The sequence below is a fragment of the Hypomesus nipponensis genome, chromosome 23, assembly GCF_054491055.1.
Source record: "Hypomesus nipponensis isolate SF chromosome 23, ASM5449105v1, whole genome shotgun sequence".
NCBI lineage: Eukaryota > Metazoa > Chordata > Actinopteri > Osmeriformes > Osmeridae > Hypomesus > Hypomesus nipponensis.
In genome coordinates this window covers 22,262,501-22,290,476 of record NC_140383.1, presented here as the reverse complement: position 1 = coordinate 22,290,476, position 27,976 = coordinate 22,262,501, and the positions used below count along the sequence as shown (strand labels likewise).

Genomic DNA, 27,976 nt, shown 5'->3' with positions numbered 1-27,976 from the left:
AATTTATGTAATTATGTAATTCTGCACTGGAATGTATCATGATGTTTTTTGCTTTTATATGAAAATCTCTTTTTTCTATTTAAAAAAAAAAGGTGTCAGTGTCAGTGATTTCGGCGGTGTGACATTCATTGTTGTGTTCTTCAGGGCTTTGTCGGAGGGTTAGAACCTTCTAGAAGAGCAGAGGCTGTTCCCGGGTCTGGGGTTTAAGCCTCACTAGCCAGCTGTCTGAGCAGACGCCACAGTCAGGGGGCCTGACCAACACCTGGCTCCCTCCACAGACAGATGCCCAGATGTGTGGAGGGAGAGTGTGTGTGAGGTGTGAGAGAGGGAGAGAGAGAGGGAGATAGAGAGAGAGAGAGGGGTATGTGTGTGTTTAGGTGGATAGTGGTTTGAAAGCAGGCAGCTGATGTGTGAGTGAAGACTTTTCCAGACCTGGAACTCAGATCAAGCTTTAGCAGATATCCAGTCAGAGTAAGTCACAGTAGAGTCGAACACAGTAGAATAGGTCAGAGTAAAGTAGAATAGAGAAGGTCAGAATAGTGCAGGATAGAGAGGGTGACATCACAGTAGAGTAGGATAGGTTAGAGAAGGTCTGGCAAGTTCCCAGTCTGTTCCAGCAGATATTCAGCATTTATGCTCCACACATGAAGCAGGCTCAGCTACATCCTCCACACATGTGAGGCAGGCTCAGCTACATCCTCCACACATGTGAGGCAGGCTCAGCTACATACTCCACACATGTGAGGCAGGCTCAGCTACATACTCCACACATGTGAGACAGGCTCAGATACAGCTACATTTGACCGGTTCATCAGCCTCCTCCACATCCTCTCCATACAGCGTCAGGAGCCGTGGATGGACCCTGGAGAGGACACACACACACACACACACAGATACACGTACGCACAAAAACGTAAACACACACACTCGCACAGATACCCCAAAAACACAGACACACACACAATGTCATCCCACACCGATGGATGAGCTTTACTGCTCAGAGTCCGTGTGGGTGTAGGGTTAGGGGTCGGAGGTTATACCTGATCAGCAGTTCGTTTGGCACGTCTAGCAAGTCTCCGTCGATGTTCCAGGGGTACGTCCCCTCGGACGAGAGGATGGGCGTGGTCTTGGAGTCGCACTCCTCGTTCTCCTCCAGCGCCTCGTCGGCCCAGCCAACTGCGGAGCGGGGGCGGAGCCGGACCGCTCGCACGGCGTGCGTCTCGACGAACGAGAAGCTGAACTGTGGAGGAAGGAGCTGTGAGTCCCCCCCAGCGCTGGTGGACAGGCACAATCACACACAGTGCTGGTTAACAGACCCGAGGAGAGAGAGGGAGAGAGAGAGAGAGAGAGAGAGAGAGAGAGAGAGAGAGAGAGAGAGAGAGAGAGAGAGAGAGAGAGAGAGAGAGAGAGAGAGAGAGAGAGAGAGAGAGAGAGAGAGGGAGGGAGAGGGAGAGCAGAGAGCAGAGAAAGCAGAGGGGGAGCAGGGCAGAGACAAAGCATGCAGGACAGAGCAGCAGGCCGGCCAGTAGGGGGCAGCGATGAAGCACAAACAGCTGGAGCCGGAAGAGGAGGAGGAGGGGAAGGTCCCTGGAACCCCGGCCTGAGGTATCCATGCCTGCAGCCGAGCCACAGCCCACAGGTCTGTAGGTAGACCAGCGGACACAATAACATGGCCTCAATACTCTGACTCATTCCAGCTTAGCCTGGCCTGGCTATTCATGTCTTCTGACCTCAAATGTCTTGGTGTTGGCCCTCCTGACATCCCACAATGTTGCCACGGAGACGGGCAGACAGGGCCGAGGCAGGGCAGATGAGAGGTAAACGAACCAGAGCTCTAATACCACCTGATGGCTGGCTTAGCGGTGGAATATTCCACGAGCTCCCTCTCTCTCACTCTCAATCTCTCTCTCTCTCAATCGCTCTCTCTCTCTCTCCCTCTCTCTCACTGTCAATCTCTCTCTCTCAATATCTCGCTCTCAATCGCTCTCTCTCTCTCTCTCTCTCTCTCTCTCTCTCAATCGCTCTCTCTGTCTCACTGTCAATCTCTCTCACTGTCAATCCCTCCCTCCCTCCCTCCCTCCCTCCCTCCCTCCCTCCCTCCCTCCCTCCCTCCCTCCCTCCCTCCCTCCCTCCCTCCCTCGCTCCCTCCCTCCCTCCCTCCCTCCCTCCCTCCCTCCCCCTCCCAGTGCCTTCATGTCCACAGAGTGATGTGGGGTTTGTGGACCAGCAGTGGTAAAGGTTCCCTTCCGCTCTCTCCCTGCTGTATATAGAATGTAGGTTAGCTTCTCACCACCTAGCCACGGCTGGTCACAAACTGGGCTAATCAGCTTTAGCCTGGCCCGGCCCGGTCAGCACAGTTAGCCTGACGTAACCACGTCAGACAGCTAGCTGCTAATCTGGGGAGACAACATGCTAATCACACTGATCCTCTTCTATAGAGTACTGTCTTCTACAGTCTACAGTCTTGTATGGACCACCATCTTTGGAGGAGGGGATAGATGAAGGAGATTGAGTTGCGCAAGGTTTCTTACATGTTTTTTTCGAAGAGTTTTTGGAGTGAATTTTTTATTGTTTTCTTTTGAGGGTTTTGGTTAGTTTTCAGGTGCTATTCCAGGGGCATCTGTGAATCTTTGACATGGCTTGTAAACGGACTACGCAAACAAGATTTGAACCATCCCTGCCACTTCCTGGGTAGGCAGAGAAAGTCCGGGCTCACCTGATTGGTCACACTGTTGTACCTCTTCAGGTGCTTGACGAACTCTGACCTGGATGTGTTTCCTGCTGTGATCAGCGCCATGCTGCCATTGGCCAGCCTGACAGAGACGGGGAGAGCACGGGCAGACGTGATTGGTCGACAGACAGGACAGAACATCGCAGTGACAGGAGATGGTGGAGGGACAGTGTGTATGCAAAGGGATTGTGTCGCTGGGATTGGGCAACTTCCTCCTCCACCTTGCCCTGCCCTGCACCCCCCACCCCTTGGCCCCCCATGGCCCCCCTGCAGTTCCCCAATACTCTCCTTCTACCCCCTCCCCCGTCTTAATCATGGTCATTAAATGCTGATTAGTCCAGTTATATGTCCATGACCTCAGCAGTCTGATCCACTAATCTCCTCCCCCACAGGATTAACGCACGCAAGCAAACACACACACTCACACACACACACAACCCCACACACACACAACCCCACACACGCACTCAAACACACAGGATTTCCTTGTGGCTGCCCACCCGAATGCCAGCGGGGTCACAGCCAGGGCAGAGACACACTGACACACTGTCCTTACTGTGGTTAGCATGTGTGTGTGTGTGACCGTGTGTGTGTGTGTGACCGTGTGTGTGTGTGACCGTGTGTGTGTGTGACCGTGTGTGTGTGTGTGACCGTGTGTGTGTGTGTGACCGTGTGTGTGTGTGTGACCGTGTGTGTGTGTGTGACCGTGTGTGTGTGTGACCGTGTGTGTGTGTGTGACCGTGTGTGTGTGTGACCGTGTGTGTGTGTGACCGTGTGTGTGTGTGTGACCGTGTGTGTGTGTGTGACCGTGTGTGTGTGTGTGACCGTGTGTGTGTGTGTGACCTGGTGTGTGTGTGCTGACCTGGTGTTGGGGGCCAGTCCACGCGGGGCCATGGAGCAGAGACAGGGGATCGCCATGATGCTGATGTTGAGGTAGAGACCCTGGAGGGTCTTCCACTCCCCCTCCTCCTCTACACACACACACACACACACAAGCACAGACACACGCACATTATACACACACACGGAAGATTACACGCACATCACGCACAGAACACACACATTGAGAGCCGGGCACCCTGAGTCGATTTGAAATACACACACACACACACACACACACACACACACACACACATACACACACACACACACACATACACACACACACACACACATACACACACACCAGAACACTCACCTGTATCTTCCCCATCTGTCCCTGACTCATCTCTGCAGGAGAACACAAGATCATGTGAACAGCTTGCCCGCTTCACAGGATCCCCAGCCCGCCCCAGTTCCCCCGCGAACACACGCGCCCACGGGTCTGTGTTTGATATCCAGAGGTTTTTGATTCCCTTTCCGTGCTGGAGGGAACCCACCGTGCCGTTTATAAGACGACGCTCCAACATGTGGAGGGGCTCCTTCTACAGCCTGGCTCCACAGAGATGTGTCGAGTGCTCTGGTCTGGGATAGCGTGCGTTGTGTGTATTAGTGTGTATTCGGTTGTGTGCATTAGACTGTGTGCGTTGGTGTGCATAGGAGTGTGTTGGTGTGTGTGGTAGTGTGTGTATGTGTGTGTAGGAGTGTGTGTCGGTGTGTTTTTTTGCATGTATATTCGTGGGTACACGTGCGTATTAGTGTTTACTAGTAGTGGTGTTCTTGGCCGGGCTGTAAGACCTACTGAGAAGCTCCAGTCTGGACTGTCTTCACCGGCAGAAACGACAACTCACAGTCCTCAGGCCTGAGAAAGAGAGAGAGAGAGGGACGGAAGGAGGGAGGGAGGGAGAGAGCGAGCGATGAGAGAGGGAGAGAAATAGAGTGAGGAAGGGAGGGAGAGAGGTAGAGAGAGTGAGAGGGAAGATAGAGATAAAGGGAAAGTGAGAGAGAGAGAGTGAGGGATAACAGAGATAAAGGGAAAGAGACAGACAGAGATAAAGGGAAAGAGAGAGAGAGAGACAGAGAGAGAGTGAGAGAAAGAGAGGGAAGGAAGGACGGAAGGAGAGAGAGAGGAGGGATCAAGGAACGCAGAGATCAGAGAGATAAGGACAGAGAAATAGAGAAATGTGAACGGAAGGATGTGAGCGGAGGAGAGAAGAAAGGTTTGCTCCAAACAGACAGATTGATGTGCGATCAGTCAGATTGTTCACAGACAGACAGCTCTCCCACTGCCAAACTTCACCCACGGGGACTTCGGGTTTGTGCACGCGTGTGTGATTCTGTGAGTGTGTGTGTGGGGGGGCGTACTTGAGGTTGGCCAGTGTTTTGATGACAGCGAACTCTCGTCTCTGCCCAGGAGGCATCCAGCGGTGTCTCTCGGCTAGGGCCAGCGTGCGCCCGCCAAACCCAAACATGCAGGAGAAACCGAAACGCAGCAGGCGGCCCAGAGAGATGAAACTACACACATCTACCTCCTGGTGGTGGCCTGGAACACACACACACACATGCGTGTGTAAGAACACAGACACACACATTCACATAAATGCATGCACACGTATGCAAACACACACATGGGCAAGCATACCCACAAACAGACACACACAAAGGCACACATAGGTACACACACACAAAGGCAGGCATAGACACACATAGGCAAGCATACACACATGGGCACACACACACACACAGAGGGAAGCACACTCACACACACAAACACGTCATTCTTTCTATATTTTACATTGATGGTATTTTTTACGAGGTATGCCCTTAGAATCAAACTACAGCTCTTGTGTCATTTGTAAATGGGCTTTTGAAGACACACACACACACACACACACACACACACACACACACACACACACACACACACACATTCAGTCCAACCTACAACTTTGTACATTCCTGTGACCTCTTTCTGTCTTGCCCATATATGGGAGCCTCCACCTCATGCATATTCATGAGGGCCAGTTGGCCCTATTCTCATGCGTGCATATTAATATTGTTTAATTAGAGGAAGAAGTGGGCTTGGTGGGCCCCGCCCCCATCTCTATCAGGTGCTCCCTACTGCATGTTGTTATTTAGAGCAGTTGTCTCTCCACAATAGATCCACACACACACACACACAACCAGATACACACACTTATTCACTCACTCACTCATACACACACACACTCTCTAGTTAGCGGAGTAGCTATGGATTAAAGCAGCATATGGCAGCAGAGTAAGACAGAGGATTAGGAGGTCATGTGACGATGGAGGTCATGTGGTCAGACCAGGTCAGCTCAGAGACAACAGGGGGGTATTCCAGGTAGCGGGTTTAGTGAAAACTTTGTGTTGTTTAACCCTGAAAAGAGGCATACTCCGAGTTCCACGTTCCAGAAAGAGAGGTAACTAAATCTTTAGGTAAGTTTCCATGGTAACTTACTCCGTGAAACTAACCTGCTCGCTGGCAGGTTTTCCATGCCAAACTCTGCGTTTCTACCGACCCCCTCCCACTTTATGAGCCCGATAGCTTTGGCAGACACGGCATATCATTTCCTGGTTCAGCCGAGCGATCTCAAACAAAATTTAATTTGCTTAGTTATACACTGGTAGACGATTTTTAGATTGCGATTTGATGTGCTTTAATTCCCTGATGAATACCAAAGTTAACGTTATCCGTCACAATCTGTAATTTATTTTAGCAACATTCTCAGCCCTTTGGCCTTCGTCGCTACATGCCGTGGACATGCACTCAGAATTGACCAAATGCTTTTGGGCACTGAAATAAATACAAATAATTGAAATTGTATTTGGTCTTCTTCATTGCCTACAATTAGAAATCACAATGAGTAGCCCAGCCTATTTCTATCGGCTATTGTTCCTACAATTTACATGATGTACCATCCTGAAACTGGCGTTTCAGCAAATCTATTTCAACATGATAGGGGATCAATATTGGCCAAACAACCGAAACTAATTCCCTTATGTTTGAAGGAAGATGGGAAACTGAACAGTGTATTAACACAAGACTCCATCCAGTAACTCCATATTTTACCATATGAGAGGTGGGGGCAGGTTGATAGCCTTACAAGATCAGCCTTTATTCTTCTGCCCATCTCTTGGTCAAAATAGAAATTCAAAAAATTCAAATATTAATATTCATATAGGTTATTGTTCCTCAATTAACATCACCTGTGACCATGCATCCTCTCGTAACTGGTGTTCCAGTAAATCTTTTTTGAGATTAGCCTTTATTCTTCTACCCTAAGTAGGCCTACACCATCTCTTGGTCAGTTTTTGGCACTTTCTTCACGAGGTGCAGTTAGCACAACTAATTTACTTGTAACTAGGTATACATGAGATTACATTAGCTACATTTCACTGTTCCACATGCAAAATTCACCTGCCATTAAATGAACATCTCACTGTATACAGCATGCCCTGTTGTCAGAATGTCAAATCGTTTTTATATTCATTATTCTCATAATGTCAGTGTAACTGACAATTACAAAAAAAAGCCTGTAAATAAAAGTACATGGAAAGAGAACTACCAGTAGCTACCATACATAATTCTCTGCATCCATTTCTGCGGCAGCAGTCATTAATGTCTCTTCGTCATCTTAATCATCATCATCATCTTTTGATAAAAAGCATTCTGTTGAGGGAAACTGCTACTACAAGTTGAAATAGGCACCAATTGATATTTAAACTGTGTATCATGTTGAATATGATTAAAACCATGGTGACGTCAAGGCTACATATATGTAATATAACATTGAACATGCTATTTTATTAAGTCCACCACTTTTTCTCCAGTAATATTAACGGACAGTGGGGTTAAATGTTCAATGTACGGACTGGCTATTGCATTCAAATAGTAAATCCATTGACAAGGCAGCAATTGTCTCCCACGCCACTTGTAGCTAAAGGCTACACTGCTACAGCCGTGTTGCTTTTTTTCCTGAATATGTGCTCAGATTGACCATGAACGCGAGATAAAACTTATATCTAAAGTGTGGTGAAGTAGGACAAAAAAATGTGTCATCGGTTGCCATGGTGAATCCTAGTATCGGAGCTCCAGATGTTGGCTTTTGGTAGTATTCATGCACGCGCTAAACTCAGAGTTGCCGTACTCCGAGTTGAGTTAACAAATTTATATCAGCTTTTCTGGAACCGAATCTTCGGAGTTTCCCATGTTAGAGTAACTCAACTCAGAGTGCAGGGTTAATCTGAGAGTTTGTTAAACCCGCTACCTGGAATACCCCCCTGAACTACTGAGATGGTTTATCTCACATCCAAGACCAGGAGAGATGAGGAGGTCTGACACCCACAGACCAGGACAGAACACTACACATTAGAACTGAGAATGGCGGGTGTGTATGTGTGTGTGTGTGCGTGTATGTGTGTGTTTATGTGTGTGTACACACCCATGATTATGTGCATGGCGGCGGTCACAGGGTGTCTGATACCGTGGACAGAACACGCCACAACGTCCGTAGAACCTGAGGAGACACACACACACAGTTATACACACACAGTTACACACACAGTCACACGCCAAAACACACACACACGCAGGAGCCGGGACTGTGTCCTGTGCTGGGTATGCCCATGTCGGAGCTGATGTGATGTGAACGTGATGTGTTGACTCTAGAAGCTTCCACAGCTGTGGGTCCAAAGCCGTGTGGACAGGCAGGGGTTAATCATTACCTTGATGAGATCCTGGTCGAGACACATTCATTAACGCTGCAGCAGCCTGCTGCTGGTTAACCTGCTTTGCTGGCGGCCACCTTACACAGGACAGGTGTGTGTGTGGGTGTGTGTGTGTGGGCGGGTGTGTTGATAGAACAGATGTGAGTGTGTGTGTGTTTGTCCCGATCCCTGAGAGAATGATAGATCCGTGCTTGCTGACAGGGCATTCCCCACCAGGTATATTAAAGTGTTTTCTGATGAGGTCAGACAGGATGTGAAAGTACGTGATTCAGTCAGTCTGCTCCTGCTTTGCTTCCTCCACCCACCCCTTCCTCCACCCCTTCCACCCACCCCATCTTCCACCCACCCCTTCCTCCACCAATCCATCCAGCCCCCACCTTGTAAAAGCATCATTAACGAACACATTAACAGCCTTTTGATTCTCTCATCCATTCCCGAACAGCATGAGGAAATGATCCAACATGCAGATATGTGTGAAGGAGGAGGGGAACAGAGAACAAGAGGAGAAAAGATATGCAGATATCTGCGAAGAAGGGAGGGGGAACGAGGGAAAAGGGGGGGATTGAGAAAGAGAGAAAAAATGTCCTTGGAAGTGTGAGCACTTCTGCAGAACAATTAACTTAATTAAGCAGACAGCATGAATATTCATAAGGATGTTAATGTCCCCCCCCCCCCACCCCGCTTCTAGATAAGCGTGGAGCCAGTCAGCCGTGGCGGTGTGATGGCTGCCTCCACCAAGGCCAGTTGCCGCCTGCCTCGCGGCCTCCCTGGGCCCCAGCCTGCAATCGCTGGCAAATTAACAGTCCCCCTGCAACCCTCTGAAAGCACACGCATCCATCAACGACCTGCAGCTCATCAGTATCTACAGATCAACACAGCCAAGATAGCAGCGCCGGTGACAAACCACAGCTAACGCCACTACCACAGCTAACCCTGATAATAGTTCAAAAGCAAGTTAACACAGCTAATGCAGCTAAAGAAGCCAACACAGCTAGCCTAACAATGCAAACAGTTAACTCCACGAACACAGTTAACGAAGCTAACAGTAACACAGCTAGCGAAGCTAACACAGCTAAAGAAGCTAACAATGCTAAGGAAGCTAACACTGCTAAAAACATTTCATGTTGACCTTCTGATGCTAGTACATGTTTTCAGACTGATTAGAAACTAATTAGCATATAACCCACTCTAGGGGGAAACAAAAGGTGCTTTTTCTACTGGTAATAAAAATACAGATGTTTCTACCGACTGATTAGACTTAAATCGTAACGGTTTAATTAGGGCTTGAGTTGGTGTTGGTAACAACGTTTTTACTGCTGAGACATAAATATGACTGCAGAGACGTCCACATCCCCCATCATTTACATAGTCGCAGGGAAACAAACCAGCCTAACTAGCAGAACGGGAAGATGAAACGTAGGACCCAAGAGCTGTTTCTGTTGACTGTGCGACACGATGTTGCTATGCACCCACATACAGGAAGCGTTAGATAGGAACACGATCTCCTCTCAGCCAATCCCTTGTTGTGGTGCCTTCCACTGTGACCAAGAAGGCCATGGACATGGGTGTACCTCAGACTGGTTACATTTAGAGTTTCATATTGTAAAATGGTGGGAAAGAAGGAAGAGTTTGTTAATGTGTGGGGCAGTGCCTTGTGCACAGTGGATGGGAACGGGGGTTTAGAGCTGTAACTAGGGGGTTTAGAGCTGTAACTAGGGGGTTTAGAGCTGTAACTAGGTAGCATATGGGTTTGTTTTTAGTTTTGTCTGTAAACTTCAATTTTCAATGGAATGGGTTTTGGTTTGACAGGAGTAAGTAAGATGAAAACAAATGTCTTTAGTGGTGTAACTGTTGTCAGCTGGCAGTTAAGATATGTTTAAAGTCAAAGTCTCTCTCTCTCACTGCTCTCTGTTTCTCTTCTTTCTCTTTGTGTCTCCCTCTCATTGTCTTTCCCTAACACTCAGTGGTAATTAGTCCATCAGTGATCCTCACAAAATGTTTTAGAACCATCTGGAATCTTGGAGAACCCAGAGTGGGATGACATCACAGTTCACCCTCCCTCTTTAAGTGGAATCAAAGGTTGGTTAACTGTTGTTCCATCTGAAATGGAAAGCAATTAGCTTACTGTGAAATCAAGCTATTCAATAAAGATGCCTGTAATTATAATAATTTGATAATAATGATGCTGTTGACCGACATGGTAACCCTCTTCAATAGCTCCTATGCAAGATACTTTTGGCAGCTATATGTGTGTGTGGCAGACAGAAAAATAGAGGAGGGGTCTGTGTGGTGCGTGTGTGGTGTGTGTGTGGTGTGTGTGTGTGGTGTGTGTGGTGTCTGGTGCGTGTGTGGTGTGTGTGTGTGGTGCTTGTGTGTGTGGTGCGTGTGTGGTGTGTGTGTGGTGTGTGTGTGTGTGGTGTGTGTGTGTGTGTGGTGCTTGTGTGTGTGGTGCTTGTGTGTGTGGTGTGTATGTGTGTGGTGTGTGTGTGGTGTGTATGTGTGTGGTGTGTGTGTGTGTGGTGCTTGTGTGTGTGGTGTGTGTGTGGTGTGAGTGTGTGTGGTGTGGTGTGGTGTGTGTGTGTGGTGCTTGTGTGTGTGGTGTGTGTGTGTGGTGCTTGTGTGTGTGGTGTGTGTGTGTGTGTGTGCAGCCCCAGGCCAGGCCCTCACCTGCAGGGATCAGGCCCAGAGGAAGTGCTGCTCGGACAGGCGTGAACACCGAGTCTGTGTCTCTCCCAGCATCCATCTGGGCGCGTAGCAACAACCCGTGGGCCACCTCCGATACAGAGCCGTCCCCCCCGACACACACCACCCTGGAGAACACACATCAATACACACACACACACACACATTAATACACACACACCACCCTGGAGAACACACATCAATACACACACACACACACACACATTAATACACACACACCACCCTGGAGAACACACATCAATACACACACACACAGACACACACACACATTAATACACACACCACCCTGGAGAACACACATCAATACACACACACACACACACACTAACACCACACAGGAGAACAAACACACAAGATTATACACACACACACGGATACACAGACACACATGAATACACATTCACACTCACCACCCAGGAGGACACACACACACATGAATACACACACACACACACATCCACACACTCCCACAGACACACACTTAAATACACGCTCACAAACACACACATACACCCATGAATACACACACCCACCACACACACATTGCTACTCATCGTCACAAACCTACATGTGAAAATGCACCCTCACGCTCACAGTTTGCAGGACGTTCACACAAGCATGCCCATCCATGCTGACAGCACACATTTCCAGTGTATACTCATCACAATGCCAATGGAGTCAGTCATATTAGTCGAGTCTATTTCAACCAGATGAAACTTTAATCCACGTGAACTCTATTGACGGCTGGATTATGTCATGGCTTGAGCATTCTAATTGGCAAATGTATTTTTTGACCAAATCCGTCAGATCTGAGCAGCAAAATGACTGATTATAAGCAGCTGAAGTCTGATCCTCTCTAAGCACATTAGTGAGAATCAGAGGAGAGGAGGAAAGCTGCTTACTGTCAGTTCAGCACCTCGCCTCAGACTGGCTACACTTACACACACACACACACACACACACACACACTGTCCGGTGGCAGCTCTGAACCCACAGAGACAACAGTCTGCCCCATCTACAAAAGGAGGGTTCAGCTCACCAACAGTAAAGATATCTGTTCTGGTCCTGACAGGACAAACACTACTATTCCCCGCCCCTTCAACCCCCCCTCCCCTTCCTCCTCTCCCCTTCTTCATCCCCCCTCCCTGTCACCCCCCCCTCCCCCCTACCCAGGGAGGGAAGGCAGAGGAGTGTGATCACTAGGTTATCAGGGGAACTGAGATGACATCATTATCATTAATGACACCGCGGCACCACCGACACCTATTTAACTGTCTGGATATGTTACTGTCTACACATGACACACACACACACGCGCGCGAGCGCGCGCGCACACACACCGACAGCTTGACAAGCAGAACAGGAATAGAACAGTTAACTCGGAGAGAGGTAATTCATGCGTTATGATCAATTAGCGAGCCAGGTGTGTCATCACAGCCCAGCGTTGCCTCGGTTACAGGGAGCCGACAAAGAATGCGGGGGCTTCTGGAATCAGACGACTGATCCCGTCCTCGTTCCGTCCTGTCAACATCCGACACCTCCACTCCCTCTTCGAGGCGAGAGCAAGACGAGCCACGCTGACGCTCGGCTCGTAGCAAGACTCGATTTTCAAGCGAACTCTTGGCTCGAGAATGTGAGGTTGTGTCAATTGTCAGTCCTCCGAGGCTAACTTTAGCCGCTCGGGAAACAAATGAGATGAGTATGCGTGTGTGTGTATGTGTACCTGCGTGTGTACCTGCGTGTGTGTGTGCGGTACCTACCCGTCATACTCATCCAGGTCGGACTCCTTGAGCACAGACAGAGCGTGCCCCTTCCTCTCAGTAACTGAGGAGAGAGGAGAGATGGAGTTCAGAAGGTGGAGGAGGAAGAGGAGGGAGGTGGGATCAGGGTGGAGGGACGGGAGAGGGAGAGAGAGGGAGAGGAAGAGAGAGAGAGAGACAGAGAGAGAGAGAGGGAGAGAGACAGAGAGGGAGAGAGGGAGAGGAAGAGAGAGAGAGGAGCAAGAAAGAGGAGGGTTTGAGGGAATGCTAAGGAGGGGTGAGGGGAAAGAGAGAGACAGAGAGAGAGAGAGAGAGGGAGAGAGACAGAGAGGGAGAGAGGGAGAGGAAGAGAGAGAGAGGAGCAAGAAAGAGGAGGGTTTGAGGGAATGCTAAGGAGGGGTGAGGGGAAAGAGAGAGGCAGAGAGGAGGTAAAGAGGAATAGGGGAGGAGGGGTGAAAGAGAGGGGGGAGGAGGGGTTGAGCTGTGGCTGTTTTTTAGTACCCCACACACACACAGCACCCCCCCCCCCCCCCATGTTTGGCAAACGCCAGCTCTGAACATATGGTGGGGGCTGTAAAACTGAATTTATACCCACATGCTGTTTGCATTTTTAATCAAGAAGAGAGAAGCGCTACTCGAAATCTCTCTGGAGAGACCAGCCCCCCTCACACTCACACACACTCAGCAAGGTCAGAGAGACCAGTTCATGGCTATCATCACCCCACACACACATAAAGACAACCACACACGCACACACACCAACACACACACACCAACACGTACACACCAACACGCAGTGTGGCAGGGGAGGGGATCTGCAGAGAAAGGTCAAACTATTTTGGGGAAGGACATGAGAGGGACATGCTAATACAATGGACAACACACTCACAGGCACACACACACGTTCACACACAGACACACACATTCACACACAGACGCACACATACACACACACGGTGAGCTAACATAATCGGTGCATTAGTCTGGTGAGAACACCACTGGGGTAGAGGTGTGTGAAGCTGGGGGGGTGATTCCTTAGTATAAGTACATACACACACACACACACACACATGCACACATACACACACACACACACTTACACTTCCCCAAGCCAGAGAGATGCCAGTGAATGCAAGGGATCGTGGTGGCTAGCTGCAGATGGCCCACCATGCTTGTGCCCCACTTAGAATTTCTGGGTCACCTCCACCCCAGCTGTGCCCAGCATCCAGCACCCAACGCCTCCGCCACCACCCCTCCATCTCCACCCAATCCCAGCTGTGCCCACCTCTCCACCCAGACCACCTCCACCCAACCCATCCACCTCCATCCCTTCACCCCTTCACCCCTCTAACCAATCCCTCCAATTCCACCTAACCCCTCTAGACCACTGAATGATTTGAATACAAGAGGATTACATGTCATTTATAGTTGATGCTTGTGCTCATTAGCAGTGGGTGTCGTTCACACCATTTGCCACTAGAGGAGGTGTTTCGATAGGGGTGAGGGGGGGGGGGGGGTCACCCTGCTGCAGGACAGGTAAAGTGGAATCCCATTCCAAAGTCCCTGTGGTTGTGCATGTGTGTGTGTGTGTGTGTGTGTGACAAAGGTTTTCGATAATAATCAAATAACTTCAGCAACCATCCATCCATCCAGCCTTCCATCCAGTTATGGATTTTGGATGAATGGGAAAAACACAAAGCATGAGCTGGTGTCCTCAAAGAGGTTCGATCTATCTTTCTGCAGCGAATGATTTAGGTAAAAGGATGAAGTTGTGCTAGCACTAGTCCAGGGATTCTTGCTGTTATCTCTACAGTGATTTTGTAGCTGGAGGTTGCCAAACCATGCTGTGATACAGCCTCTACAACTCTCCTGTACAACTCTCTATGGTACAACCAGTAAAGTTCACAAGAGCATTGTACCTCCTTTTCTGAGACACCTTCAAAAGTGCAGCCTCTGCTGTGCCTTCCTGATGATGTAACTGGTGTTGAAAGATCATGTGACTACCCCTCCCACACACTCTAAAACCCTCAACCATTTCCAAAGATGACCTGTTGATGGAGATAGGAAGCTCTTTCTGAAGTTAACAGTGGTTTCTTTTGTCTTGTTGACATTTAGAGAGAGGTTGTTATCATGGCAACACATGGATGGCTCCTCCCCTTCCCCCTACAGGCTTCTTGTCACTATCATCACTTCCTGGCCCGATCACTGTGGTGTCATCTGTGGATGCTATGACGCTGTTGTGGTCCTAACACAGTCAAAAGACTGTAGACTAGGGGACACTGTAGATACATGTGTTTTGCCTACTCACAGTCTGAAGTCAGCCTGTCAGGAGGTCAAGTAGCCAGTTCCAGATCGATTTGCCCAGACCAAGACCTCTGAGTTTTACAGTTTTTCTGAATTGCTAAAACACTAAAACCCATTGGCTGAACAAAGTTATCAGTTGCCTAAACTCATGTAGCTAACTGTGCAGTCTGTTGTCAATACCTTAAACCATTTCACATGGTAAAACACAATTTGCAAATCTCACATAGACTTTTCAGCAAAACTCTAAACACATTCTCATTCTCAAAACACATTCTGCACTCTAATGGACATGTCATCCATACTGGTAAACACAAATGGCAACAATCAAATACAAATAGAAAAAACATGTCATTGACTAAACACAACCACTCAAAATAGATTTCACTTGTTTTTAAATGATGTGACACAACCAATATAAGCCAGTTCAGAGAGCAAACAGGTTGTTGAAGGTGGGAAAATATTCTGTGTGATGTCAATGACCCTGACTCAGCCCAAAGACAAGAACAAGCACATTGATCACATGTTTACTCCTTTGATTTTTGTCCCTTTTACTGTATAGTATTGTATACTGTAGTACAGTGCATTGTAGGCTCTATACTGTACAATTACGTAACAAATGGTATGGCCCTGAACATTGCACTTTCCATTTGTTACAGTACTGAATGCTCAATAGATTTAGACTGGTTGCAGGTTTATATCAACAAAGAACAAGAGTGAGTTGTGGGTAGTGAGATGCAGGGTATAGTATTCTGATATATCGGCCGATACAGAAAATTACTGTAATGAAAAAAAAATATCCAGAAACGCATAACAAAACAAACAGATTTCCCTAACATTCTGCCCCACTCGTGTTGCCAACAGGGACGTTGTAGAGTGCCCTTTGGTGACAAACTATGCAAGGCCAGTATAGTACTGTATAGGGGTACAAGGAGGAGAAAGAACAAGAACAATTGCAAAGAGCAAAGCAGAGTAGTAATTTCTGATAAATGTTGAGCTACTATGATAGAACATGTTTTCGTTCATCAAAAGACAATGACGGATAAATATGAAATTAGTTTTGAGATTACGTAAAAATGTACTTCTCCTTGAGAACTATATGTTTTGAACAATGTGTTTTCAATTTTTGGGTGTATTGTTTACTGACTGCTTGATAGTGTATATCATTTTGATCACTTTGTTTATGATTTGAGAGCAGTGTTTGATTTTGAGCACAGGTAAATCTGTTTTGAGGTGAAAGTTTGATTTTGAGGACAGGTAAAACTGTTTTGAGGCGAAAGTTTCATTTTGCAAGAGAATTCGAGGTTTTGTAAATAGTGCTTGAAGATGAGGTTTTGTGTTTACAGTTTTGAGAAAATGGGTGACTGTTTCAAGAATGTGTTTTAGCAATTGTGAAAAACTGTAACAGCAGCTTGGATGGCACACTGATCAGAGCTATAATAGTCAAAGAACATTTTGGTACAGGTATCTCCCTTTTTTATGTCGTCCCAGCCAGCCAGCCAGTCATCTGACTGCTACTTCATTTCTAGTTACGTAAATCACATCGTAATTCTCCGCCCCCAAGGGACTGTATCATTGCGGGAGGCAGATTGTGTTACAGTGTGAGTCCCACCCTCCTTGCTACACCTCGCGCCCTCCATCCCTCTTTCACCCCTCCCTCCTTCCTAAACCTTCATCCATCCTCGACTTCACCCCTCCCTCCTTCCTAAACCTCCCTCCATCCTCGACTTCACCCCTCCCTCCTTCCTAAACCTCCCTCCATCCTCGACTTCACCCCTCCCTCCTTCCTAAACCTCCCTCCATCCTCGACTTCACCCCTCCCTCCTTCCTAAACCTCCCTCCATCCTCGACTTCACCCCTTCCTCCTTCCTAAACCTCCCTCCATCCTCGACTTCACCCCTCCTTCCTAAACCTCCCTCCATCCTCCACTTGGAACTCTCCAAGTGGAACCTCCTAGAAAACAGGAAGAGAGGAGGAGGAGCGCATGAATAAGAGCATGAGGAAAAGAGCACGGAAAGGAGTGAAGAATAAAGGGAATAGAGGTGGGGTGAAAATGGAGTATAAGCGAAAGAGGGGGAGGAGGGAAGGAGAGTGGGATAGGAGGAGGAGGAGCAGTGTGGGAGAGGGAGGGGGGGAGGTGAGGGGGGATGCCACCCTCTGTCAGAACAGATGGGAGTAGCCCCTCCCCTTGGATCAGGTTACCTAGCAAAGACTCACTGCTGTCATTAACCACCTTACACACACACACACATACATCTGCACATACAAACACACACACACATATATATACATACACACACACACACACACATGCACACACTACAGATGCTCATATTGATCAAACACAAAACACACATTTCTGGAAAACAAAGAGGTAGACAGACAAACAGACAGACAGGCAGGCAGGCAGGCAGGCAGGCAGGCAGGCAGGCAGGCAGGCAGGCAGGCAGGCAGGCAGGCAGGCAGACAGGTAGACAGGTAGACACAGACAGACAGACACAGACAGACAGACAGACAGACAGACAGACAGACAGGTAGTCACAGACAGACACACAAACACAGACTGACAGACAGACAGACACTGACTGGTAGACACAGACAGACAGACAGACAGACAGACAGACAGACAGACAGACAGACAGACAGACAGACAGACAGGTAGACACAGACAGACAGACAGACAGACAGACAGACAGACACAGACAGACAGACAGACAGACAGACAGACAGACAGAAAAACAGACAGGTAGACACAGACAGACAGACAGACAGACAGACAGGTAGACACAGACAGACAGACAAACAGACAGGTAGACACAGACAGACAGACAGTACCGGTGACATCAGTCTTGATGTCAGCCAGCTGGAAGAGTGGGGCGATGTGGTCTCTGTAGAGCTGGTGGGCCTCTTTCCTGTGGCTACTGGGGTTGATGAAGACCTTCAGAGACTTGGGACGACTGTGGAACCCTGGAGATGCAGACAGGCAGAGTGAGGAGATCAGACAGACAGCTCTGAACAGAGACAGGCAGAGTGAGGAGATCAGACAGACAGCTCTGACCACAGACAGGCAGAGTGAGGAGAGCAGACAGACAGCTCTGAACACAGACAGTGTTCTCACAGACATGGGGTTATTGTTGCGACAGCTCAACACACAAACACAGAGTCAAACCAACATGAGAGGAGACCATGGGCCACTAAAAGAAGATCCACTGTGGTAAGGATTCGTTTTAAGTCTCTCTCTCTCTCTCTCTCTCTCTCTCTCGTTCTGTCTCGTTTTCACTCTCTCTCCTTCTCTCCCTCTCCATCTCCCTCTCCATCTCCCCCCCCCCCCTCTCTCCCTCTCTGTCTCTCTCTCTCTCATTCAATTTCATTCAGCTTTATTAGTATGACAGTCATTACAACCGTATTGCCAAAGCAAGAGGCACAACAACAGACAACCATACATCAACAACACCAGGAACGACAGCCAGTATTGTCCGGAACATGTGGCCACAACAAAGAACAGAAACCCCATATAAAAATCAGAACAGTATCAAAACCAAAAGAACTAAAGTGAATAGCTACAGTGAAATGCACAAAATATATTACAAATAAAAGGCAACACTTCCAAGGCTGGTCAGACTACACTCATGGTACGATGGTATGAAGGTTTCAAATTTATGAAAGAAATGCTGTCTGGTATTTCTGTATTGTTGGTAGTGTAGTAAAAAGTGCATCTCTCCGTCCCTCCCTGTCTCTCCCTGTCTCTCCCTGTCTCTCCCTGTCTCTCTCTCTCTCCCTGTCTCTCTTCTCTCTCTCTCTCTCTCTCTCTCTCTCTCTCTCTCTCTCTCTCTCTCTCTCTCTCTCTCTCTCTCGCTCTCTCTTTACCTTTCTCTCTCTCTCTCTTTACCTGTCTCTCTCTCTATTTACCTCTCTTTACCTCTCTCTCTATCCCCCTCTCGTCCTCTCTAACCGCCCCTTCCGGTCCCTGGTGCCAGGCCCCAGTCATCTCCATGCCTGATCATTAGTCAGATGTAGTCGAGCTCCCTCCCGGCCTTCCTGGAGTGTCTGGGATCGATGAGACCCCCCCCCCCCTCTCCCCCCCTCCCACCCATCCCTCCATTATCCCCCTCATTACACTAATCTGGTCCCTGAAGGTCCTGACCTCGCCCTCATAACCCCCCCCGCCCCCAGCCCTAAACCTCAGCCCTCCTATTCCTTTTCCACTCACTCCCTCCCTTCCCTCCCTCCCCTCTCCTGTCCGGGGTATTGGAAGTGATCTGGTATGTTCTAAGGGGTTAAGAGGGGTTCTAAGGGGGGGGGGGTCCTAGGGGGCTCCTGGGGTTGCAGTTCGGAGGGGAGGGGTTACAGTTTACCCACATGGCCCTTGGGGTGGCATGGGGGGGAGGGGCACTCAGTCTACATCTGGGTAGCTTCTATGGACTTATCTGGCCCCTCTCCTCCCCCTCCCTCCCTCCCTCCCTCACTCTCTCTCTCTCTCTCTCTCTCTCTCTCTCTCTCTCTCTCTCTGTCCATCCACTCTCTCTCTCTGTCTCTCTCTCTCTCTCTCTCTCTCCATCCACTCTCCCCCCTCTCTCCAGAGATGTGATGCTGCATAGCTCTCTCTAGGAGCAGGTGCAGCAGGAATACACTGCTGGGGCAGTAGGGCAGGGGGGCAGGGGCAACTGGGGCTGCCACGGAAGGAGGCAGGAGGCTGGGGGCCGTAGGGGGCGGATGGTGGGGAGGCAGTGGGGGGTGGAGGGGTTGGGATCAGAGTTGGGTCGGGGTCTTGAGGGACCAGTGGGATCAGGAGGTTGGGGAAACCGCAGGAGTTTACCCATCACTGTTGGGACCGCAAACACACACACACACAGGACACACACACAAGCAAAACCTCACCGGGGATCAGATCTCATAGCCATGGTTACTGTGGCGTTACCATGGCGCTATCCGGGCGTTGCTATGGCAGCTAATCCGATGCTGGGTTCTAGCTCGGAGGACGGACCAACCATAGTGGGACCAGTAGGCAGGTGACAGGGACATACAGCTCTGGTTACACTGACCCAGGAGCAACACCCTCGCACACACACACACACACACACACACACACACCCTCCGCCGTCACAACGCTCAGTGGCAGCGATCTCACACAGCATCGGGAGCCTTGTTCACCCCGTCTGTAAGAAAACACGTTTCAATTATCTTCTAAAGTTGATCAGAAATGTGGTGGGAAGCGATATTGGCTGCCACAACTCAACTGATGCACAAACAAGGTTTTTAGAGATTTTTGATGTAGTGTAGTATACCGACATAGCTACAGTTCTATTAAAGGTGGAAAAAAGTAATGGTGTAATGGTGTTCTGGAATAATCCCTGTCACCGCTGTGTCCAGATGTTCCTGCCTGCCTGCCTGCCTGCCTGCCTGTCTGCCTGACTGACTGTCTGTCTGCCTGTCTGTCTGTCTGTATGTCTGTCTGTCTGTCTGTCTGTCTGTCTGTCTGTCTGTATGTCTGTATGTCTGTCTGTCTGTCTGTCTGTCTGTCTGTCTGTCTTTCTGTTTGCCTGCCTGCCTGTCTGTCTGTCTGTCTGTCTGCCTGCTTGTCTGTCTGTATGTCTGTCTGTCTGTCTGTCTGTCTGTCTGTCTGTCTGTCTGTCTGTATGTCTGTCTGTCTGTCTGTCTGTCTGTCTGTCTGTCTGTCTGTCTTTCTGTTTGCCTGCCTGCCTGCCTGCCTGCCTGCCTGCCTGTCTGTCTGTCTGTCTGTCTGTCTGTCTGTCTGACTGTCTGTCTGTCTGCCTGTCTGTCTGTCTGTCTGTCTGTCTGTCTGTCTGTCTGTATGTATGTATGTCTGTCTGTCTGTCTGTCTGTATGTCTGTCTGTCTGTCTGTCTGTCTGTCTTTCTGTTTGCCTGCCTGCCTGCCTGCCTGCCTGCCTGCCTGTCTGTCTGTCTGTCTGCCTGCTTGTCTGTCTGCCTGCTTGTCTGTCTCTGTTCTAGGAGTCATATTTCTACAGCTATGTCAGTGGGCCCTAGTGGGCGTGGCAGTCTGTAGCATCTGCTCCAACTTGCATCTAAGGACTTGCCCGGTCCCAGAGGACTACTTTTCCCATCATTCCTAGCTGTTCACCTGGGACTGAGGTCAGATTTCTCATTGATTACAGAGATCCAGAAACACCCTCATTCTTCAACCCCCTCCCTCCTTCCCTCCTCCCTAATGACCAGGATGGGACAACCTCTGTGGTGGGAAGTACAAGTCTAGCTGGGACAGTTCTACTCACACTATTCTCTCTCTCTCTCTGCCTCTCTCTGTGTCTCTCTCTCTGCCTCTCTCTCTCTCTCTCTGCCTCTCTGTCTCTACCTCTCTCTCTCTCTGCCACTCTCTCTCTCTCTCTCTCTCTCTCTCTCTCTCTCTCTTTCTCTCTTTCTCTCTGCCTCTCTCTGTCTCTTTCTCTCTGGATGTGGAGGGGGGTCTAGAGTTAAAGCTGTGAATAGGGGGTTTGTATTTATTGTTTTCTATTGTTTTGTGTTTTTGCTGTTTTGGGGGGGTTTCTTTTTTTAGGGGGGGGGTTGGTTTGATGAGGAACAAATTTTGTGTGGATGCTGTAAGTGAAGTGGTTTTGTCTTGATATGAAGGGTCTGGTGTGGTGACACGGCTTGGTTGGCTCGTAGTTCTAACTGACCAATAAAGGTATCTTTAAAAGTCAAAAAAGTATTTCTCTCTGCCTCTCTCTCTCTCTCTCTCTCTCTCTCTCTGTCTCTCTCTGTCTGCCTCTCTTTTTCTATGTCTCTCTCTCTTTTTTCCCTCCCCCTGCTGTCCTATTGTGTCCCTCTGGGCTGTGGTCTGCTAATCTCCTCTTTAATGAGTGGAAAACCACTGGGAGGGTCATGGTGCACACCACACACACCACTAACACACACACACACACACATACACACACACACACACACACACGTACACACACACACACAGGCCACTAACACATGAAGACAGGAGTTCAACCATAGCCAGTCTGTATTAGCTAATCCTTGGGAACAGATGTCTTAGTTTGTCTTAGGACTCCTCTCCCCTCCTTTCCTCCTCTCTTCTCTCCTTACCTTTCCTACCCCCTCCTCCCCTCTCTTATTCTTCTCCCCTCCCTCCCCTCTCCTCCAGGCTCCTCATCTCTTCACCTCCCCTCCTCTCCCCTCCTCTCCACCTCCACCTCCCCTCCTCTCCAGGCATGCTCTCCATGTGAGCCCAGTCTCAGATCGTGTGCCAGCCTGGGGAAGCTGGCATGGGACCAGGGACCGGCATTAGAGGGCATTAGTAGTTGAGGAGTCCCAGTCCTCCAACACACACACACACACACACACACACTATCACTGTCTCTTCAAATGGGGAGATCAGCACACAGATATTCAGTAAGTCCTATGACCAACGCAGATCTCCCCTCCCTTCCCTTCTTCACCTCCACCCCCCACCCCTCCACCCCCCTTCCTTCCACCCCCCTTCCCTCCCTTCTCCCTCCCCTCCACCCCCCTCCCTTCTCCCTCCCCTCCACCCCCCCTCCCTTCTCCCTCCCCTCCCCTCCCCTCCACCCCCCTCCCCTCCACCCCCCTCCCCTCCACCCTCCTCCCCATCCCTCCACCCCCCCTCCCCTCCCTTCTCCCTCCCCTCCCCTCCCCTCCACCCCCCCTCCCTTCCCTTCTTCACCTCCACCCCTCCCCTCCCCTCCCCTCCACCCCCCTCCCCTCCACCCTCCTCCCCTCCACCCTCCTCCCCATCCCTCCACCCCCCCTCCCCTCCCTTCTCCCTCCCCTCCCCTCCACCCTCCTCCCCTCCACCCTCCTCCCTTCTCCCTCCACCCCCCCTCCCCTCCCTTCTCCCTCCCCTCCCCTCCACCCTCCTCCCCTCCACCCTCCTCCCCATCCCTCCACCCCCCCTCCCCTCCCTTCTCCCTCCCCTCCCCTCCACCCTCCTCCCCTCCACCCTCCTCCCCATCCCTCCACCCCCCCTCCCCTCCCTTCTCCCTCCCCTCCCCTCCCTTCTCCCTCCCCTCCCCTCCACCCCCCCTCCCTCTCTTACTGTAATCCAAGCCCAGTGTGTGAGACCCCAAATTGGGGTTTGTGGCAGAGGACAGCTCCATTGTTTTTAAATAATCCAATTCACCAAACCCACAATCCCGGATTTGCGATTTCGGACCTCACCAGTACTCGCTGTGTGTGAAGGAGCCGTTTATCTGTGTGTGATTTGGGTTAATCTCGCAAATTTGTGGACACAAATATTAGACAATATTAAACCCGAGTACAGCGATACAGAGAGTAATCCTGCAGTCCTCAGAGACCAGTGGGAATGTTTATGCAGCTTAGTGTGCTTGTGAATATTCATGTGCCCTAATGCCTCTCAGAGTAAACGCAGGATGATGATACACTGAACCTCTTCACTGGATAGACCACCTGGGGCCCACAGAAGGTGCCCAGCTAAGTGTGTGGTTAAAGGCTGTGTGTGTGTGTGTGTGTGTGTGTGTGTGTGTGATTGGGTGGGTGGATAGGTGTGTGTGTGTGCATATGTGCGTGTGTGCGTAAGTGCGTGTGTGTGAGAGCTCAAAGCCCTGTTGTGATTTTCCCGATTGAGAAGAAATCAAGAGAAACAAATTTACGAGGCTGTCGGCAAGGCAGACAGACAGAGAGACAGAGAGACAGAGAGAAGAGAGACAGACAGACAGAGAGATAGAGACTGAAAGACAGAGACAGAGACAGAGACTGAAAGAGAGACAGCAAGACAGAGAGACATACAAACATACAGACTGAAAGACAGCAAGACAGAGAGACTGAAAGACAGAGAAGACAGAGAGAAAGAGAGAGACAGAGAGAAAGAGAGAGAGAGAGAGAGAGAGAGAGAGAGAGAGAGAGAGAGAGAGAGAGAGAGAGAGAGAGAGAGAGAGAGACAGAGAGACTGAAAGACTCACAGACAGACAGATGGATAGACAGGGAGGCAGGAAGAAAGACAGACAGACAGAGAGACCTCACCTGATCCCTGTCTACATTCCTCCCCTCCCAGTATGCAGAAAGCTAGAGAGAGAGAGAGAGAGAGAGAGAGAGAGAGAGAGAGAGAGAGAGAGAGAGAGAGAGAGAGAGAGAGAGAGAGAGAGAGAGAGAGAGAGAGAGAGAGAGAGAGAGAGAGAGAGAGAGAGAGAGAGAGAGAGAGAGAGAGAGAGAGAGAGAGAGAGAGAGAGAGAGAGAGAGAGAGAGAGAGAGAGAGAGAGAGAGAGAGAGAGAGAGAGAGAGAGAGAGAGAGAGAGAGAGAGAGAGAGGAGATAAGCAGGTCGCTATGTAAAGACGTCCAGTGGTGACGCACTCTGTTTCTCATTTCTGAGAATGAACAGTATTACTGAGCTGACAGAGATACAGGGAGACCAAGAAGACAAGGAAGACCAAGGCTAGGGAGGCTAGGGAGACCAGGGAGGCTAGGGAGGCTAGGGAGGCTAGGGAGGCCAGGGAGGCTAGGGAGGCTAGGGAGGCTAGGAAGGCCAGGGAGGCCAGGGAGGCTAGGGAGGCCATGGAGGCTAGGAAGGCCAGGGAGGCTAGGGAGGCCATGGAGGCTAGGGAGGCTATGGAGGCTAGGGAGGCTAGGAAGGCCAGGGAGGCTAGGGAGGCCAGGGAGGCTAGGGAGGCTAGGGAGGCTATGGAGGCTAGGGAGGCTAGGAAGGCCAGGGAGGCTAGGGAGGCCAGGGAGGCTAGGGAGGCTAGGGAGGCTATGGAGGCCAGGGAGGCTAGGGAGGCCAGGGAGGCTAGGGAGGCCAGGGAGGCCAGGGAGGCCAGGGAGGCTAGGGAGGCTAGGGAGGCTAGGGAGGCTAGGAAGGCCAGGGAGGCTAGGGAGGCTAGGGAGGCTAGGGAGGCTAGGAAGGCCAGGGAGGCTAGGGAGGCTAGGGAGGCTAGGGAGGCTAGGGAGGCTAGGAAGGCCAGGGAGGCCAGGGAGGCTAGGGAGGCTAGGGAGGCTAGGGAGGCCAGGGAGGCTAGGGAGGCTAGGGAGGCTAGGGAAGCCCGGTGGGTCATGGCACAGATCTGAGATGGTTCTAGAGAACACTGGTAGGTAAATCCTGATGACTGACGCTGATTAGCAAAGCTGGTACGTCACCTTGTATTAGCTTCTGGATTAGAATACTGTTAATACAGCAAAATACACACACATGCACACACAAACACACGCACACACTCTTACACACCATACCCACTAGGCTTTAACTGCATCTGCTGTCAGCCCTGAAGAAGCCTCTCCTTCTAGGAGTGTTCTAGAATAGTTTTATAAAGAGTTCTGGAAGCATTTCTTTAGAAGGTGAATTTTCAGAGAGAGTTCTAGAATGGTTTTTCTAGAAGGGTTTCAGCGTGAGAGTTGCATGGGGAGAGAGTTGAACAGGGAGAGATTTGCAACTGCAGTGGAGTTCAGCTGTTGAGCAGTTGGCACCAACTCTCCTCAAAGACAGACAGATAATTACTAACCACAGGGAGGGTCCCCCTCCTCTCTCTCTCCCCCCCCCCTTCTCTCCCTCCCCCCCTCCTTCTCTCCCTCCTGCTCCCCCTCTCTCCCCTACCCTACACCAGCCTGCTTGAGAGCTAGGTACCGTAGCAGTCTCGTCGAATGGTCCCTCCGCACAAGCCCTCCTTATCTTCCCGTCATATCTTTATGACTCGGATCTAAAATACACTATTTTCATTCGACAAAATCGAGAGACCAAATATTTGTCGCTCAAATTTGGCTCTGATCTTGGCATCGTAAACGCATCCCAGCTCTTTTATGACATCTTTACAGCATCTTTAAAAAAATAATCGCTCCAAACCTCTGTCCACCATTACCAGGCTGATAGGTTTGGCGTGTCAATATTAGTCAACGCAAAGAGACACCCACAAGCACACACACTCATAAACCTCCTCCGCCCCGGTCCGTATCAAGCACGATATCAACGTTGTGTACGCACTATTTTTCTCCCAAGCAAAGCTGCGACCTCCCTGTGACCTCAGAACGACCCACGACCCCAAACCACCCCCTCTACCATCCGCACTGAACACGTACCGGAGAGCAGCTCCTTGAGATGCTTGAACCAGAGCTCACAGTGGTCCTCGCTCATGTTGCTGAGGTGGACGGCCTGGTCCTTCAGCTTGAGCCCCTTCCTCCGGCAGCGGAACAGCGTGATGCCCAGCAGGGTGCCTCCGGTCTGTTGGCCGGCGGAGCGCCGCCGCTTCACCTTGATGGCAAACACGTCCATCAGGTCCACGCCTTCCTCCCTCGGCGCCACGCCCGACTCCCCTGGGGAGACACACACGTAATTAATACACACACGTAATTAATACACACACGTCATTAATTAGGGGCATAACGACTGGAAATCAAGGCAGGTAAATTCATAGTTGTTTTACTGCACAGGCACGACCAAATAAACACAAGCTGGCTTTTTGTTGGTGGTTGTTCTTGTTTTATGGGCAAGTCATTTTTCCCCTCTACTGAAGATAATCACAATGCACCCCCCCCCACCCCCACCCCACCCTCCCAAACACACAAACACACACTCATTCCCCATTAAACAACCTGAATCTATTTCCCACACTCCGGTTCCCCCTCCTCTTCGGGGCCCCAGTCTTAATTGGCTGAGGCCAGCACCTCCTCAGAGCCTCCCTACCTTGCCCCCCCAGCTCACGTTACTGAACCCCCACCATCTGCTCTGCTCTGCGGCAGGCACTCTCACATTAGAACCTGCCACCTCCAACCATTAAGGCCGCTTCGCTCCTCCTTGAAAGGGGAACCCCCGTGACAAAAAACACTTCCAAGGACCCATCTGCCTGCCTGCCTGTCTGCCTGCCTGCCTGCCTGTCTGTCTGTCTGTCTGTCTGTCTGTCTGTCTGTCTGCCTGCCCGCCTATCTGCCTGTCTGCCTGTCTGCCTGCCTGCCTGCCTGCCTGCCTGTCTGTCTGTCTGTCTGTCTGTCTGTCTGTCTGCCTGTCTGTCTGTCTGTCTGTCTGTCTGTCTGTCTGTCTGTCTGTCTGTCTGTCTGTCTGTCTGCCTGTGCCTGTCTGCCTGTTTGTCTGTCTTGATCTGTACGCCTGTGTGTCTGTCTCTCTGCCTAAGAGACAGAGGAAACACAGACATTGAGTCCTCTCCTGTCTAGTCCTCTTCTCCCGCAATCCATCCTCTCCCCTTCAGCAGTAACTGAGGCTGGAGTAGAGGCTGGTCTGGAGGACGTCCTAGAGGCTGGTTTGTATAGATAGACGGTATAAATCAAAATCCGAATCAGAATTGGTGTTTATTAGCCATGAAAGTTTGCACAGACAAGGAATTTACTTTGGCAGGAGAGCCTACCTAGGCAGCCATTTTCGGCGTCAACTAGAAAAGTTTCACCATAACATGAGGAGAGAGGAGGAGAGAAAAAGGCAACCCCCAGACAATGCTCCTAGAGGAGGACAGTGTGGGAACAGGCCAAAACCTCAGCACATGTGGTTGTCCTGACAGGATCAGGACAGGTCTGATGACACCAGGTTCGAGGGAGAGATCATTGGATCCCTCTGGTCTCTCTGGTCTCTCTGGTCTCCCTGGTCTCTCTGGTCTCTCTGGTCTCTCTCTTATCTCTCTCCGGTCTCTAGCTGTGATAGCATCACGTCGGTCGCAGGAAACGCAAGTTAACAGACCAGGGCATGCAGACTTCAAGTTAGCAGGTCCTGCTCCAGCAACAGAGAAGATCTCAGTGAAGAACACACTCATGCATCTCTGTCTGTTTGCCTCTCTCAGGGGTGATGGATCACGCCTGACATGATGCACCTCACACACACACACACACACACACACCTCCTGGAGACCCATGTGACTCCAGATGGAGACAAGCTTCCTCCCAGCAGCTCTCTGACTCAG

At 50.2% G+C, this 27,976-nt stretch overlaps 1 protein-coding gene across 1 annotated transcript in view; it reads right to left on the bottom strand.

Moving 5' to 3' along the window:
* Positions 1-92: 92 nt before the first annotated feature.
* The window catches only part of cerkl (CERK like autophagy regulator), a 33,455-nt gene continuing 5,571 nt past the window's right edge, over positions 93-27,976 (bottom strand). The window contains exons 2-13 of the mRNA XM_084689124.1: positions 26,151-26,384; positions 17,962-18,093; positions 12,826-12,889; positions 11,030-11,172; positions 8,077-8,151; positions 4,976-5,153; positions 4,413-4,472; positions 3,930-3,961; positions 3,594-3,702; positions 2,717-2,813; positions 1,041-1,240; positions 93-862 (exon numbers count right to left, since the gene is read on the bottom strand). Of these exons, the coding sequence (XP_084545250.1) occupies positions 784-862; positions 1,041-1,240; positions 2,717-2,813; positions 3,594-3,702; positions 3,930-3,961; positions 4,413-4,472; positions 4,976-5,153; positions 8,077-8,151; positions 11,030-11,172; positions 12,826-12,889; positions 17,962-18,093; positions 26,151-26,384 (1,403 nt within the window). The 3' untranslated portion in view covers positions 93-783. The remainder of the gene's footprint in view (positions 863-1,040; positions 1,241-2,716; positions 2,814-3,593; positions 3,703-3,929; positions 3,962-4,412; positions 4,473-4,975; positions 5,154-8,076; positions 8,152-11,029; positions 11,173-12,825; positions 12,890-17,961; positions 18,094-26,150; positions 26,385-27,976) is intronic.